General features: G+C 37.0%; 1 protein-coding gene across 6 annotated transcripts in view; it reads left to right on the top strand.

Annotated features, from left to right (window-relative positions):
- Window positions 1-16,709, top strand: part of FTO (FTO alpha-ketoglutarate dependent dioxygenase) — a 260,795-nt gene that overhangs the window by 231,906 nt on the left and 12,180 nt on the right. The window contains exon 9 of one of the 6 annotated variants that reach the window (XM_075040264.1): window positions 2,740-3,373. The exons of the other annotated variants lie outside the window; for them this stretch is intronic. Coding sequence (XP_074896365.1) covers window positions 2,740-2,815 — 76 coding nt within the window. The 3' untranslated portion in view covers window positions 2,816-3,373. Of the gene's footprint in view, window positions 1-2,739; window positions 3,374-16,709 lie in introns of those variants that run through there. 6 annotated transcript variants of the gene reach the window in all.

Consider the following 16,709-nt stretch of genomic DNA (forward strand, 5'->3'; position numbering starts at 1 on the left):
TCGATATTGTCATGAAATGATAAGTGGTGTACGATTAATCTGATTGACATTAACCCCCTTCGGCACATACGTAATACCTTTTGATTATTATTAACGTGAATATGTAAGATTCTTCGCAAGCCTACCAAATATTTGATGAAAATATTTTTTCAGAACTGGCTTGTTTCTGTTGGTTTTGCATTGTTTCTTTTCTGTTTTAGCATCACCATCATACAGGTTAATTTGAAAATTGTACTTTGGAAGACTATCATATATCAATTTAATTTCTTCATTAAATTTATACCTTACTTCATTTGCTCATTCTCTAGCAGAATGTGTATTTTGATGAATTTAGTGCGCTGATGTTTTCCTTTTATTCCTAAATAGCAAACTTCTTCACTGATGATTACAAACCTAGTAATTGCTGAGTATATAGCGTCACTTACCATTTCCTGCCTTGGAGTCTCTCCTCCACTGTAAAAGAGAGTAGTTGACTAATACAGTGATCTGTTTCCCAGCCATTTTGACTCTTGAAAGACAGTGATGTTTGCATGTAACATTTCTCCCATCATTCTCTCAGTTTAGCAAGGATGTCTGATCAGCACAAGCTCAAAGTATGTAGTATTTCCAGTCCTCCTTTCTCGGTGAAAGTAAAGTGCTGAATGAAACAGATACAAAATCAACTCTTTGATGGATATCAAGTACAGACAAGAACACTGGCTAGCAATTAAGAACAGGTTTGAGGGTCTGAAAAATTATTGAGAGAAGGTTAAGAAGAGTGAGTAGTAGATAATCAGATAAAAACAGGTAAAAGGTAACGACTGCAACAATGAAGAGCAAAACATGGCGGTGTTTGTATGCCATACGAAAGAATGAAGACAAAACCCTTAATTGTAGAAGTTATAGCTAAAGTCCAGGTATAGAAAGACAAAAATGGTGCTTTAATGAGCTGCCTGATGCTGAGATTATTACATAAGCACCCAGACAAGCTAACAAACAGTTCATAATGATAATCATGCTATATAGTTTCTGTGCCTAGAAGCATTAAGCACTAATAACAACTTAAGGAGAAGAAAATAAGGCACAATCCAAGCAGCCAATGTGTGTTTGCCTCTCACTTTTATCTTTTGACAAGTTTTAGTTTCAATTACCAAGGTAAAACAAGCTGAAGATATGCAAAGCTAATTAAAAGGAAAACAAAAAACCCTGTTGTTTTACATCTGTTTGAGGCCTCAGCACTTTTGGTAAAGGAAATTGAGCAATCCTGTAGAATAAAATATTAAGGCATATTTTTTGGGTGGACCAGAGAACGATTGATATACTAAAACGTAATAAGGAACTGTGGGAAGGTGGTAAAGAAGCAAGTGTATGAACATGAAACCAAGCATATTTGAGGCCAGAAGAGGTAGCAAAAAGGCCAAAGAGACCAGCTAAGTGTCTTTTGGAAGCTCATTCTTTTGGGGCTTGATCTTATGCCAACCAAGGAGAAGAGGGAACAATAGTAATTGAATGAGTCCTAAGATACTCAATATGAATTACAGTAATAGACAAAAGATACTGCTGACATAAAATGGAGCAAATTATGAATACAGCTGAGGACCTTTAGGGTTCACAGAGCCTAGCAGGTTTTTTTTTTATTTCTGGTAATTCCTATAACAACAAGCAAAATTTTTATTATGGATGATATATAGTAACTTTTTTTCCCACCAACAATTAATTAAATCCATTATCTACTTTGTTACAGGATACATGGAAGTGGGGATTTATAGAGGACTTTATAGCAGATATGACTTACTTGGTCATTCCAAGAATCTGGGATCAAATTTGAAAGCAAATTTCCTGCTCAAATTTCTCTTCTAGGCTGCTGTGCTCTAGCCCCTTGAAAGCTGCCTGTTATTTCCAACCCATTTGTTATAGTGTCCTGTTCTTGGCAATATGCCTGCTATTTAAGGTTACTTTCATTAATCAGCCATAAGTTAACTTCTTTGCAGGCAGAATCTCTGATCTCATGATGTTGTCTTTAAAGCTGAAGGCCTGAGGTGTTTGTTGTTGGTTTTTTTTACTTTGATATCACTGTAAAAAGATATTCTTAAGTTAAAGGACTCTGTCTCTGGGGAGTCATCTGGTAGTCTTTGAAAAAGTGACAGTTTGGGCAGTCATAAAGCAATATTCACATTTTTATTTAAAAGTTACAAAATTCAGCGACTGATGCAGCTGTGGAATGTGGATCGTGTCCTTAAAATAACCTGTGCTCCATGGATTACCTTGCAGTGCTACATAGAAGAATTATTCTCACAGGCTGCTTGGTCTCAGGGCTAAACACACAATCGAGTCAGTGATAACATGACAAAATCATTTTTCCTGCCCTGTGACATGCAATTCTTTTTCTAGAAGTTAAGTGCATATTTTAGCTAATATCTATGACTCTCCTTGTACTCCTTTCTGATTTTTGTTATAGCAGCCAACATGTTTAAAAGTTTACATACTGATCAGTGACTCCTGTGTAGTACATTTGTGCTTTGAGATGTTTCTTTTCAGAACAGGCTGATCACTTTTTTCTTTTTTTCCTTTTTCTTTTTTTTTTGTTTCTGTTTTTGTTTTTGTTTTAAGCTAGATGGCCATTACCAGTACATGGGAACCACAGTCAAACTTGATATGTTGCATATACTATGAGTTTAATGTTTTTTCCATTGCACTTCATTTCCCTAATGCTACCTGAGGTATTTCGAGACATACGCATCCCTGTCTTCTGTCTTTCAGAGTTACCTTCAACTCGAGCAATAAAATCTGGGTGCTTTTTAGAGCATTAAATCTGGCGAGTGGAAATTTGTCATGATGTCTTTCAGGACCACCAGGTGTATGTCAGAGAGTGGGAAAGTTGCTCCACAGGTAACTCAAATCTCTGTGAGCAAGCCTAGTACATGAAGAAGCCATTTGTATCCCACTGAGTCCCATAATGCTGAGAACATTGCTGAGATTTACACAAGTCCAATCTATGCAACTGATAAGATGGCTGCAGCAGGGTAGCAACTGTATGACCTGAATCACTGTTTCTCATGCCTCAGGGGCTGTGGCACTAGTGGGGTTTGGGTTTTTTTATTTGTTTTGGTTTTAGCTGGGTCAAAGCTGCCATGAAGGGTGCATTTTATTAAACTAGGCAGCTGGAAAGCGGTTAGGTGGAAGAGCCCAGGAAAGGAAGCCACGTTGCCCCTTGGGTATGGAGTGGAAACACTGGGTCAAAGGTAATTGGCAAAGGTCCTGAATGCCTGTTTCCGTATCTTACTTAGGGTTGCCCCAATGCTTTTAGACAGGATTGTTGTCAATGGTATTGATTAGACGTTCCGATAATCTAGCAAGCTTCCTGATGTGTTAAATTTCCTTCTTTCATGTGGCGTTAAGTGTGGAAGAAGTATATGTAACTGCAGGAGTAACTCTCAGTGGACACCACTGAAGTATGACTGCTTGCCATCAATTGTGCTGCGCATGCCAATTCCAATTAGTTATTTGCCAGTCACTTTTAACACTTCCTAGCAATTCTGTGTACCCCTACTAATATACTATGTACTTCTAGAGTTTTATGTTTTCATCAGAAGAGTTTACACAAAAAGTTTTATTTTCATCAGATAAAAAAAGTCTGAATTAAATTTCTGCTTCACTTACAACGTACATTCTTAAAAGTGTATATTCAAACTCGAAAGTGGGCAAAGAAAATATGGACTCCAGGATAGCAAAATTTTGTATTTAAAGCAACTTGTCAGAACAGGAGTAAATGTAACATTTGAACTTAGACGTTAACATTTGAAATGCAGCTTGGAAGAAAACCTAGGTTTACTTAAGCTTCTGATTTCTTTTGCATAGTTGTTTGATAGTTGTTTTACGAACAAATTCTTACTATGGAAAATATTATCAAGTTTTCAATCTGCTTTAGTTTGTGCTTTGAAGCAGTTACAATGTGAGGGAAGGGTGTGATTTTCAAGACCTCTTCCTTTTTATTGGTGTGCGTGCATGTACAGTAACAACTTCCAGATTTCCCGTTTTCCATCACCACAAGCACAGAAGAGCTGTTACTGCAGACAAAATCAGATGTCGTTGCTGGTTTTGTCTAAAGGGTCTTGTGTGATGTCCCACCTAATCAACAGCTCCTCCCTTGCTGCCGTAATGGGGAACAGTGGTGGGGCAGCCTGTGAGCCTTGTTGCAGCCCATGAGACGGTGCCCGAAATGACTGTCATTCAAAATAAGGCCTGTTACAGCAAGAAATGGGTTAATGATTGTATCTTTACTTCAGCAAATGCACAATAAAGAGGTAGATTAGTAGAGATGAAAAATTTATTGCAAAACTGCCACGGTATTATGAAAAACAAAATGATTTCATTGAGCAATAGTTCTGTTACCATAATCCTAACGATAAACTCCGTTACAATAATAATAGGAGAAAAACTAATTGCAGCAAGGACAGGACAAATCTTTTTTAATCCTCGTTGTCATCTCAACTAAATCCAAACCTATTTGTATTAACCTTTGCTGACAGAGTCACATGATGGACATAATTTCTTGTAATTTACCAGCAGTAGATCTAACCTTTCTTCATCAAATATTCATAAAGGCATGATTCTCAATGATTTTCTGTCTCTTTTCATATTTACAGCTTGTTGTCTTCTTCCTTTTTACTATAATTTGAACACAATTGAAGTCAGATGGAATTAAAGTTAAATTGCTTTAGTGGCTACAGTACCTGAAAGCAAAGAATAACTAATTGAAATTTCTTACTAGTAGAGATCCTACTGTACTCTGATGTGACTGCATTAAACAGTCCAAATAGCCTTGCTTTTTGAGGGGGGAATAAAACCAACCCAGATTAAATGGCATCAGTTCTTGTCCCTTGCATAACTGTTTGAAGTGTGTGTGTGTCATATATCTGCATAAAAACACACATGGAATTGAAAGTATGTAGTTTTACTGGATCCTTGGACAGTGTATTTGAGTCATGAAAAGGAATGCTGTGGGCTTGATTCCATACTTAGATGTAAATAAGAATAACTGTTGAACTCAATTCAATTATGCTAGTGTAAAACTGATATAAAAGGTTGAAGATAAATGAATTTGATTAAGGTAGTGTAGAACTGTTAGGAGACTTGGACTATGCATCTTTTTCCATCAAAGAAGTTTAAATCTAAAATATAATTATATAGTATCTGTAGAATGACCACACTTCCCAGTGGATTTTTTTAATGAGGAAATAAGACTTTTTTAATGCAAATATAAGGTATAATGACAAATATTAAACAGAAATTCACATACTTAAAGTATTATAATGAGAGACATTCTCAGAAATACTTTAGACTGGTATAGTTGAATTTAAGATGACTAGGTAATTGTGGCAAACATTCTTTGCATTATGCTATAAACAAAAACTGTGCCTGTGAGTAGCTCTAGTAGACAATTTGGTATCACCATGCTCATTCTCTCACAGTAGATTGTGGGTAAGTGGAAACAATATAAATGATTTAAAATAAGCATAGCTTTAAAATGCAGTGCTTTTTAAGCGAGCATAAAATGCATAGGCTTTTTTTCTTTTTCTTTTTAAGCAAGCATAAAATGAGATGCTTACTTTGTCTTCATCACTTTGTTGTCCAATTCTGGGTGCACACCAGCCAGTAACTGAACTGTTAGGACCTTGCTTAACATTTTTCAGGTATGGCTGTCATTCTTTTTGTGAGCAATCCCTACTGTCTAATGCAATGAGCTGCTGAGAGCCATCAACTCCCGTTTTCATCACTGAGAACTGAATGTTCAGCACCTTCTAGCATTAAATCTCTTGAGAACAGAGGGTTCTAGCAGCTCCTAAGTAGTGAGAAATTGCTGCAAATTAACGAAGAAAACATCTTAAAGATACATTTGTCATGACTTTTATTTTTGTGGAAAAGTAGAGAGGGTTCTGTTGGTTGTGCCAGGTTCCTGTATAGCAATGATCAGTTGAGGATTATTGATGAAAAACACTTGTTTCTTTCCTCAAATGAGTTGTCATCTGTGAAGTGGATGAAGACGCATTAACTGACAGAGCACTTTCTGAATTTTGAAGGAAGGGGTTTAAATTCATTTCATCACAGAATTACATTTCTGGAACTTTTGCAGGTATGCTAAGCACACCTGTAATCTGTATTTCCTTTTGCTTTTCAGTGTGCTTTTTTCTTTGCCTAGGGCATCCTTTGTAGGGTTGGATTCTGATTTGAAAGTGCATGGCATATTATTGCCAAATTAAGAGAGATAATTGAATGTTGAGAAGAAATACGTAGTAGTAGGCTGATGGGAGGGAAGGTTGTCCAATGGATTAGGCACCTTACTGAGATCAGTGAAGTTAATACAGTTCTTGACTAGTTCAAGCACTGATTTCCCATGCATTGAGAGCACATTGCTGTGACACCAGAAGGGAAGTGTGGGGCGTTTGGATGAGGCAGTGATGAGGGCATAGAAAGTAGTTAAATATGCAGCAGAAGCAGATGAGCTTACAGGTAAATACTATATACTGAAGTTGATATGCTTTTATTACAACATGAAGTCTTCATTTTAAATTTGGTATATTTAAAGTTAGGTGTGGAGGTTTAAAGAATTTAACTGAAACCAAATGAAATGCTGTGGAGAAAAATGCAAGAAAGCTGTCTTGGAAATAGAACGAGTTATTAAAAAGGCATAGAGAATTAAAGCAAGCTGTTACTTCATTCCAACTTTGCGGCGAATTAGAGGAAATGGTATGTATGACCAGTTAGTCTAGCCTTAGTCAAAGAAAAGCACTTTCTATATCCATAGTAATAATGAAATTAAGGGGAATTATTCCTAATAAATGAAATATATGCGTATTTGAAGATTCGTATTACAATTACTAATTCACAGAAATAAAATTCAAAAATTACCAAAATGAAAAGCTGTCTAAATTCTCCACTGTTTTAGGATAATGCTGAATTAAGTGCACTTACTTGTATATAATTAGAACTTTAATTTCATTGTATAGGGCATTAAATAAAACAATTTTATAGTAATTTGTAAAACTGCATTTCCTTTCAGGTGACAGCTTTAAGCTTTACAGAGAAAATGTTTATAAACTCTGTAAGTAGTATAAACAGCATTTTCGGGTCTCTCCTAAAATTGGTTCTCATTGTCTGATCTCGCATCTTGGTTATCTTTAGAGATGTATACAGTTGAACATTTTAAAGTGGAGACAGCTTTAAAGAACAGAAAGCCAAACAATTAAACATAACTAGCATCCTCTCATCAGTTTTTGGTATGGAACTATGGTTTATTCTTTATAGCTCAGAATACTGCAGCAACATAAAGTTAGATGAGATGCCCCAGATCATATTCAAATCTGGCGACAGATTCAGGAGTTACACAGAAAGTCCATAGAAGGGGGGGGGTGCGCTCCCTCACCATTATTCAGAATTTACTTCTTTCTCACAAATAAGAAAAAAAAAATTTTAAAATAAACCACACCAATTTATTCATTGAGTGTGCCCATATATGTAGAATTCTACTGAGAAAATGATGGTAAAAATACCATATTTTTACTATGACCAGCATAGGAGGTAAATCACAGGTCTTACATAGATTCATGACAAACAAACGTAATATCTTCAAAGGGCTTATGGCAGATGCAGGAAGAACCTAGTCCTGTTCATTCATCGGTACATGGGATGTAATAAAGAGAATCTGAAACCAAATACATAGGTGTGGAAGAAATGGTTACAACCTAGAGACTTCCCCCCCCTCCCCTTTTCCATATCACTTGATTTTATGAGGTTCCTCCAGTCTACATGTTTAATATAACCTGTCGTTGATGCAGTGAAACATTTTCCAGCGTTCTAATGTAGCTGGTTACTGAAACATAATAAAGGTATAGAAGGAAACTGCACTGGGTTCTCACACATTTCATACTATATAATTAGTTTATTGTAGTGAGCTGGTTGTGTTTTAATAGGTCAAACTGCTTGCTCTTATGTGAATATGATGGAGGACTCTGTACAGGGAACACAGAGTTCATAATTCATGCACATATTGAAAGCATGGGTTTAGTCTATTTGTATTCTAAAGAGAGTGCTTAAAAGTGTCTGGCATGTGTTCCAGGTTATTTCCAAGACAACTCACTTCCTGGTGATGTGTTCCCGTCACCTGATTTATGGCACTCAAAAGGAACAAGACAATTACAAGTTACTATGCCAAAGTTACACTCTTCTGTAGCAGACATGAGTCTTGACATAAACTTTGAGTTTAGACTGTCTTTGTATTTAGAGAACTTGTGATTATCAACATAATTATAATGCTCATGGTAATTCTAATAGACAGTAGTGAACACTGTACAGTAATTGAAACTAAGTGCTTTAGATGAATCTCAGACACTTTAGCTTGTATAACTGTGCATCTAAAAAGCATGAACACCAGGTTAGCAGTCTCCTGAAAAACTTGACTTTCCATCAGTCCCTTGGCAGGGGCAGGAGGTTATTGGGACTAATCAAGTTGGTCTTGTGGGTAGTCAGTGAGGCCTTATGGTTTCCCAGGTGACCTTGGTCCTGTAATGTGCTGTAAAGGACTGACTTTCTCCATTAATAGTTTGTTCGTGAGAGCTGGAAAGGTGACTTGTAATACAGCTGCTTTTTCCTGATTCTTCCATAATGACATTTTGAACAAGCAGATGATGTCCTTTGATTCAGTGTGACCTTGTATGTTTTGGTGATTCCAGGATGCTTTAAGAGAAACAAAGTAAATGAAATTATAATCGTGCTGTTTACTTACATTTTTGTATCTTGAATAGATTTCATAAATTACATGACCGATTGTAGTATCAATTAAATATATGTGTACATACATACCTTTTGGCCAATTCTCTTTTCAGTTAAACCTGTGTATATTAAAAAGTTGGACTTATACCTCTCTATAACAAGTGCAAGAAAATAGGGAATATGGATGCTTCTAAAGGTTTTTATTCCCTACATCAGAGGTTTTCTCTCCATAGTGGTACTGGGTTCAAAGTCTAAGCCGATGCTTTTGGGACTTTGACAATAGAAGTCTTCTGTCTTCTTTCATTCTCCTGGAGCACCCATTCCAATTAGAATGTATAATTTTACAGCAAGATGTATTACAAGGATTTTTTAAAGTCTTACTCAAAGTAAGCTCGTTAAAGAATGGTTATGTAAAAGTTTGAGCATCATTGTATTTAAGATTTTTATGTCAGCTGCTTTGACTTCTATCACAAGTTACTAAATTTTATCCTTTTATCCCTGTGCTAGCTGTGTAACTGCATGGTTTCCAGGCAGGAATCTTTTCTTGATTTGAAGATGTCAGAAATGAAGAATATTCTGTTCCTTTAATAGTTTGTCCTAGTGTGTGATTGACTTCATTGTAAAAAATAGGCATATTTGAATTTCTCAGGGTTCTTTTTCAAATTCCACCTTCCTCTGCTAGACAAGAGAGGTCTTTCATACAAGATATTTTCCTTCATCTATCAGTTTTAAATATGATAAGTGAAGCAAATTGAGTTAATCATCATCATGTATTTTCCACCTGTCTCCACAGTCTCTCTTCTCTGCTCTTTTCAACCTACTTCTTAAAAGCTGGAAACAAGGTTATTCCATGTTACTCCCATATTTGTCTACCTAGTGAAATACAGAAGGATTAGGTATGATACTGGGAATTCATTTTGAGTTGTCTGGGATAATATCTACATTGTTTTCAGATGCAGTGGTTTTGAGCACAAACTCATCAATTTTTCCAGTCATCCTTCTCCCTGTCATTGCATGTAGTTCTATAACACATTTGGTCCTGATCGTTACGTGACCTGGCAGGGCTAAGTCCTGTCCACATGGTTTTTAACCATACCAGTCTCTGTGCTATCTGCAAAAATTGTCAAGTAGCTGATCATTGCTATTTACTTTGAGAACACTGATGAAAATGTGACTAATACTGGCCACCGTATTGGTCTCTGGAGGAATCCCTTATGAGGGTCACCATTCAGTAGTAATTCCCCATTGATGTTTATCATTATGTTACTTCATAGCCATTACTTACTTGTGGTGTATGTTCTGTTGACATTCAGTGCTACTTGGGAAAAAAAAATCATTCACTAGCTAGCATAAATCAATTCATCCTATTCCTCCATAGTTTCTTCTAGTTAACTGAACTTGTCATCCTGAAAGGTTTGTCCAACAAGATTTGTTTTCCAGAAAAAACATACTGATTGGCATGCTTTAGATATTTGTCTTATCCATCAGATGAATCCTGTACCAGCTTTCTGTTGCCTAATGATATGCTACAGGCATACAGGGCCTGTAGATAACCTGGATCACTCCATTTCCTTTGTCATGATAGTAGCACTCTAACAGTCTTTATAATTTCCAGAATTCAAATCAACATCATTGGGCCACAGCTTTCTTCAGGCTAAGTTTATAACACACCACAGTGCCAGACATTAACATCTCTAAAAGGGCCGCCTGCATGCAAAGATGGATACTCTCCTTTTTTGTGTGTGTTCTGGAGCAAGTTCAGAAAAAAATGGGTCTGAACACTGCTAAAAGCTTCCTGGCACAGCCCTAACTGACTTCTACCAAGAGGGTTTTTTACACTGGTAGAAGATTATTTGATTCCTAAAATCCAGAGATGCAGAGATTAACACCCTTCCTTGTTTCTGAGTAAAAAATATAAAAGGCAGACTGGCAAACAAGATTTTTGAAGCCCCCAAGTTTTCATAATGCAAAGGTGTTCTCTTGAAGGTATTCTAAACCTTCCAATTAGAAAAGTCACAAATATCGCTAGAAGATTGCTACCTGGTTTAAATTATGAGACAAATGTAGATGAATAGTATTTTTCTAATATCTTGTCAGGAGGGGAAAAAAGGGGGGAAGAAGTGCATGGAGCAGTCCTCAAGGACTTGAAAAGAACCTGTGGTTACAGTGTGTTTTCACCAGCGTTTCACTCTGGCTAGACAGACAAGCCAGCATTAAGTAAACTGAGCCTGGTAAAGCCATTAAGGCTTGGAAAAGGGAGATCAAATTGGTATCTGTTAACAGAAAGTAGCTAATCCAGGCTTGTCATTGTTTGGGTAGGCAACAGTGTTCTACATACTCAATAGTGGTGAAATGCCAGAAAAGCTAAAGTAAAAGTGGAAAGGACAAACTCTGTAGGAGAAGGTCTAAGAAAACGGGCTTTTCGTCTTGCTGAGGAATGTCATTAACTTCCCTAAATGCTTTTACTGGCACTTCAAGAAATAGGAGAGTGTGTGAAATTTCCCTGTAGAACTGCACGTATCTGAGAAATACAAACTACAAATTAATAACTCCTCAGGAGTGCTTAAGAAAGGAAAAGAGAAGAAAGAACACCTCCCGTTTGCACCAAAAAGAGGAGGATTATGTAGCTATTGCCAAACCCCTTAAAGTTTACATTAATGCCTTGGCATGAAGACAGGTTGGAGGAATGGCATTTCGGCAAAGAAAAAAGTGAACACATACTTTGCATTTTAGATTAATATAATCACGATATTACTTGAAAAAGCAAACTAAGTAGGAGGCATGTTAGGTCTGTTGCATGCTCAGGGAAGCAGTGTTTCTTGTAACACAGGAAGAGAAGAAATTTCATCAGCAGTTCATTGAAAGGAATGACTAACGTAGCTCAGCTGGCAAGCAACGAACTAGGAAAAATGGAGTCTGAAATACAACATTCATAGATACAATAAAACATATGGAAGGCCAAGACCATCCACTTTTCATAAAGTTTAAATAACTGTTCTTTAGCAGACACAGAACGAAGTGAGACAAAGCAGTAGGTCTCTTGTGAGAGTAATGAAATGGATACTTTTAATTAGGTATGTCTTAATTTCCCATGAATCTGCACAAAGTACGGAGGGATGGACAGCTTATGGCAGCCAATAAGAGAAGATTTCTGTTGCCTTGGGCTCAAAAAATTACACCATTATCCACAGAACTTGAACCTGGCAGTGTGGCTACTATGTAGGTTACTTGGCAGAAACCCCTGAAACGTGCTGCTAGTACATTATTGCAGTCCTGTATTACTTCAGATAACACATGGAAGATTCATGCCCATTGCATAATGAATTAGAGAGAATGGGTCAGTGCAGTACAGGGACTAGATACTAAATGCAAGGAGAGGGACTGGGGTAGGGATAGGATGGCTACCTCAAGTTCTTAAGAAAAGTTGCAGTTAATCATGTATATGTATATGGCTGTGCATTGAGCAGTGATGTAGAGATCATCTCTAGGGACCCTACGCAGTGAAGCTTTTAAGCCTGTGCTGAACTTGAAATACATTTGAAAGTTCCACTGAGCTAAATGAGATTTAAATATGTGACTATGCATTTTGCTCAAACCTGATAGAAGATTGAATCAGGTCCTTAATTAACTAATGTAAGAGGTCTTCAGAATTCTGATGTGATGTTTTAACAGGAATTATACGACAGAAAATCATGAGAGTAGCATTGCAGGTCAATCAGAACAGCAAATGTCAGCTTCTCTCATTAACAAACTTCAGGTTTTGTAGCCATTTTATAATAAAGAATTAGTCAAGAGAAAGCACATAAATGTTTGAGAATGAATTTGAATTGTGCCTTGCAAATACTAACAAAATAACCCATCTGAACAGCTCTTAAGGCATTGTCATCATATACTTTATTATCATTAGAGTGTTCCCTATGGCAATAACTTCATCCAAGAAGAATTTCAAGAGTAGTTGCATTATCTATTGAAAAGCAATTTTTTACTTTCTATTGAGGCAAGATAGTTTTAAGAATAACTCTGAAGTTTACTCCGAAGGCCATTTCAATCGTCCGTAGATCTTATGATATTATGTTACCTTCTTTCATTTCAAATTCACAGCATAAGAAAGAAAAAGAATGACATAAATTGGATGTTCGAAGAGTTCTGAAGATAGACATCAGAAGAATTCAAGAGTAAGAAGAGAACTCAGCATTATTTGTTATTTTCCATCCTAAAGTAAAAAGAGAACAAAGCATCAAAAGCATCAGTAGCGAGAGATAGCTCAAAGCCAGGACTATATATCATAGCATATAAAACAAGTGAGTTGGCACCACCGAAAGGTCTAGAGCCTTAGTCTGTGGTTTAAAGTCATTGATATTGCAGTCAGAAAGATTCTTTATACCACGGAAAATAATATGAAGAGCTATATGCATTTGTTGCAATAGACGTTTTAGGTTTTACCAACTAGTAGCATTGTGGTACTCACTTGGGTGCATGAGTCTTCATGGTGCTGAGAGAATTCAAGTCCACTGATAGAATGTTATAGAATGGGATCTTGCACTTTTTTTAAACTCTCATGGAATAATGTCTGTGGAAGTAGGGCAGGATCAGATGCATGTAGTTGATCATGTGTTTACATTGATTGAATGCAATCGTATTCCATAAAGGAAAGTGTATTCCTGTCTAATAACTTTAAATCATCATTCAGTCTGTACTGGAATTTTAGTTGGTATTAAAAATATTGCAGAATTACATTAATTGCAAAATTTTGAGGTATAGTGATGCTGAACTTTCACAGAGAATTTCTTCCCTTAATGCAGTTGAAAATAAGTAAAGAAATGCGTTTGTTTGCATTGTATTTGGGTGATGGTAATTATTTACAAGTTATAGTAGAAAAGGATATTTAACATCTCTATATAATGTTTTCAGTTATTTGAAATGCAGAGGGTAAATAGAAAAGATTCTGTGGTCTTGTTTGGTAATCAGAAAGATTTACTTCACCTACAGAAGTAGAGAAACAGCATACTAAGCATATTGTTGCCATATGATTTTTATTTGTGCCTGGATATACTGTAGCATTTCCTGGGACATCAAGTCTATTTCTCTGCCAGCACTGGAATTTTTTTTGTGGTATATTTTTATAGTGATTTATCCATAAAATATGACTGAATAAAGCAGTAGCCATGGAGAAATTCTGCAGTGATTGGAATGTGATTATTTACATGAGGCTTTCTTTTTTTATTTGTAGACTTCTTTTTCCTCTTCTTGAGCCTCTCTGCCTTTCTTGTGTCTGTTTTCTCATTTCCCTATTATTTGTTCCCTCCTGCTTCTGTCTGACCTCATGTTGACCTAAAGGAAACTGTGTTTTAGTCCATAGGATTGCAATGCTCTTACAGTATTAGTTCCAATATGTGTTATAAACGTTCTGGTTGCAGGCAACAGCCGAGGTGCACAACACAGGGAAGACAATGTAGTTCTGCAGCACAATAAACCTTTTTTGGTTTTTTTGTTCCCTAAGCCACATAGGAGTTAAGGCCATATCTCTTGATAGAAAATGAGGTGTAAGCTTCTTTTATATGAGTGTGAGTATGTATGTATGTATGTAGAGATGTATATATGTACACATACGTATTTATATCGCAAGTTATATTGATAAGCAAGATCTTCATTTCAGTCTGCAAATAGAGAGTCAGTCTTGTGGTTGTTTGGCTTTCCCATTTGGTGCTTGCCATCAGTCTGTCATAGTTTCCTTTTGGCTAATGACACATGCAAATTCACTGAAATGGACCGAAGCTAGTGAGAGCTGCATTTTAGTTAGAGTCTGAGAGCAACTAGACAACATAGTTCCTGGGGCAGGATCTCCATTTGGTATCACTCTCCCCAATAAACGTACGTCAACAAAGGACTGTTCTGTGTAAAATCATATGTGGAGTCCTTCTTGCACAGTAGTGACTAGAAATATCTAAGGTCTGCAGTTCCATTCTGCTCCCAAGTGCTGCCCCTTCTGTGTCATCCTGGCTTTGGTCTTGATGGAAGTTGTGGGATTTTGAGGATGGGTTGTATTAGCAGCTTGCAGGAGTGATGCAGGAAGCACTTCGAGCTGAAAGGATTACATAGCTTTGAGGCTGAAAAGATATAGCCCATTTCTGTCCAGTCTGATTTAAGGATCAAGTAATATGGTTACTGTTAGTTGCATTCAGTCATGTTTCTTTCGATTTTACTCTCCACATATAACAAACAGGGATTTGTCATACAGCAGTTGTTTTTTATTAACATGAAAAGTTGTCTTATGGAAAAATGCATGTGCAACAAGGAAAATGTTTTCGCTTTCTTGCAGAAGGGCACAGCCTGCAAACCCTGACGCTCTTTGGAAAATGGGATTGCTTACTTTAAATGAGGGGGCATTAAATGAAAGGCCATCCTCCTGCAGTGTCATCTAAAACCACCCTATGTTTACATTTTTCCTTGGCTGTATGACATCCACATAAAAGGAGTACAAAAGATAAAGTGGAACAGTAAATGGTGCTGGAAGCATCATTAACTTTTCGGGTGGCATTCTTTTGGAAAATACAGTGTCTTTCGAAAAATGTGCCATATGCATGGCTCAGCCCCAAATCTTCCAGCAGTCTAATACTGGCAAGGGAGGGCATCTGTAGCCCCCTGGGAAGCAAGCTGTGGAGATTTCCTTTTCTCCTCTTTGTTGTTTTTTATTTCCATTTCCTTTTCCTCTCTTTTTCTCAGTCATTTAACGCCATTCTGCACAACAGCGGGGAGCATCTGGCCCCAAGTAAACACCCAATAAAATAAGTGGGGGAAGTTCACAGCTCCCTTGGTGCTATTGCGTCTGTCTGTCTGGTTGTGGACTCAACAAGATAACCATGCATCAATTTACATTGTCCAGGCTATCTTCACAACCAGAAGTGCTTGAAACCTTATTTTAATAGAAGCTTAGATTCTGGAGAATACTGTAAAATCTCTCCAAAGGCTCCAAATCAGCAATTCCATCTGTGTTTCTGCAAATGTAGAGGAACAATGCCCCAGCTGATTATGCAAACAGAATGAAAATAGTTATTTTAAAAGTGCATAAAATCAATACTTTGGGGAAAACAAGTCAGCTGTGTTTATACTCGGCATATAGCAGACATTTTGTTTCTTTGTCTGAAAAAATCATAGGAAAGCAAGGATCGCAAGTGAAATAAAACAGCCGATCATACAGTGCAACAGAGGGGACTGGAACATCAGATGCCTCAGCAAAGACTTAGAGAATTTTAAGTTCCTTTTGAGAGAATATAAATTATATTGAGGTTGATATATTTCTATGTTGTTTGAAGTCAAAGCCAAATATTCTCAGCACAGGGGGAATAGCTCACATCCCATTGCTGATCATGAAAAGTATATAGCTAAATCCATGTCTGTGGTGCTGAAAATTCCCTCCTAAATGCTGTCTCTTTTGGACTGATTGGATTTTGTGCAAGTATTGGTATGAAGGGGTGTGCATATAAATATGTATAAATGTGCTTCTCATACAGTCAGGATACATTGCTCGTATACGTATTTTTCTAAAAGCAGGAAGCAAAAGCATCTGAGAAACAGGGCTGAAAGGGAACAATTTGTAGACCTATAGGTTAAATTGGATTAAACTTCAGCTTTCAGCAAATGCTGTGTTATTTATTCAGTGTTTCTCTGGGGGATTTCCCTACCCCCTACCCCTACACTTTATAGAGAGTAGTGATGTTTCTTAATTAAACAATCAAACAAACATGGAATGGAGTCTGCCCCACACAGCCATTCTCTTGTGGCAATAGGAGGCGCACTGATTTTCTCATGGACAGTTTCTAGGTCTGTTGGACAGAGGCCACAAAGGAGAAGGAAAGCTCTGTCTGGGGACGTCAAGTTCACATCATGCATCCGATGCCAGCACTCTTCTCAGTGGCATTACAGTTGCTGCAGTGCCATCTACTAGGTGTTCCCCTTTGGTA

Source organism: Buteo buteo, chromosome 11, assembly GCF_964188355.1.
Source record: "Buteo buteo chromosome 11, bButBut1.hap1.1, whole genome shotgun sequence".
NCBI classification, from domain to species: Eukaryota; Metazoa; Chordata; class Aves; order Accipitriformes; family Accipitridae; genus Buteo; species Buteo buteo.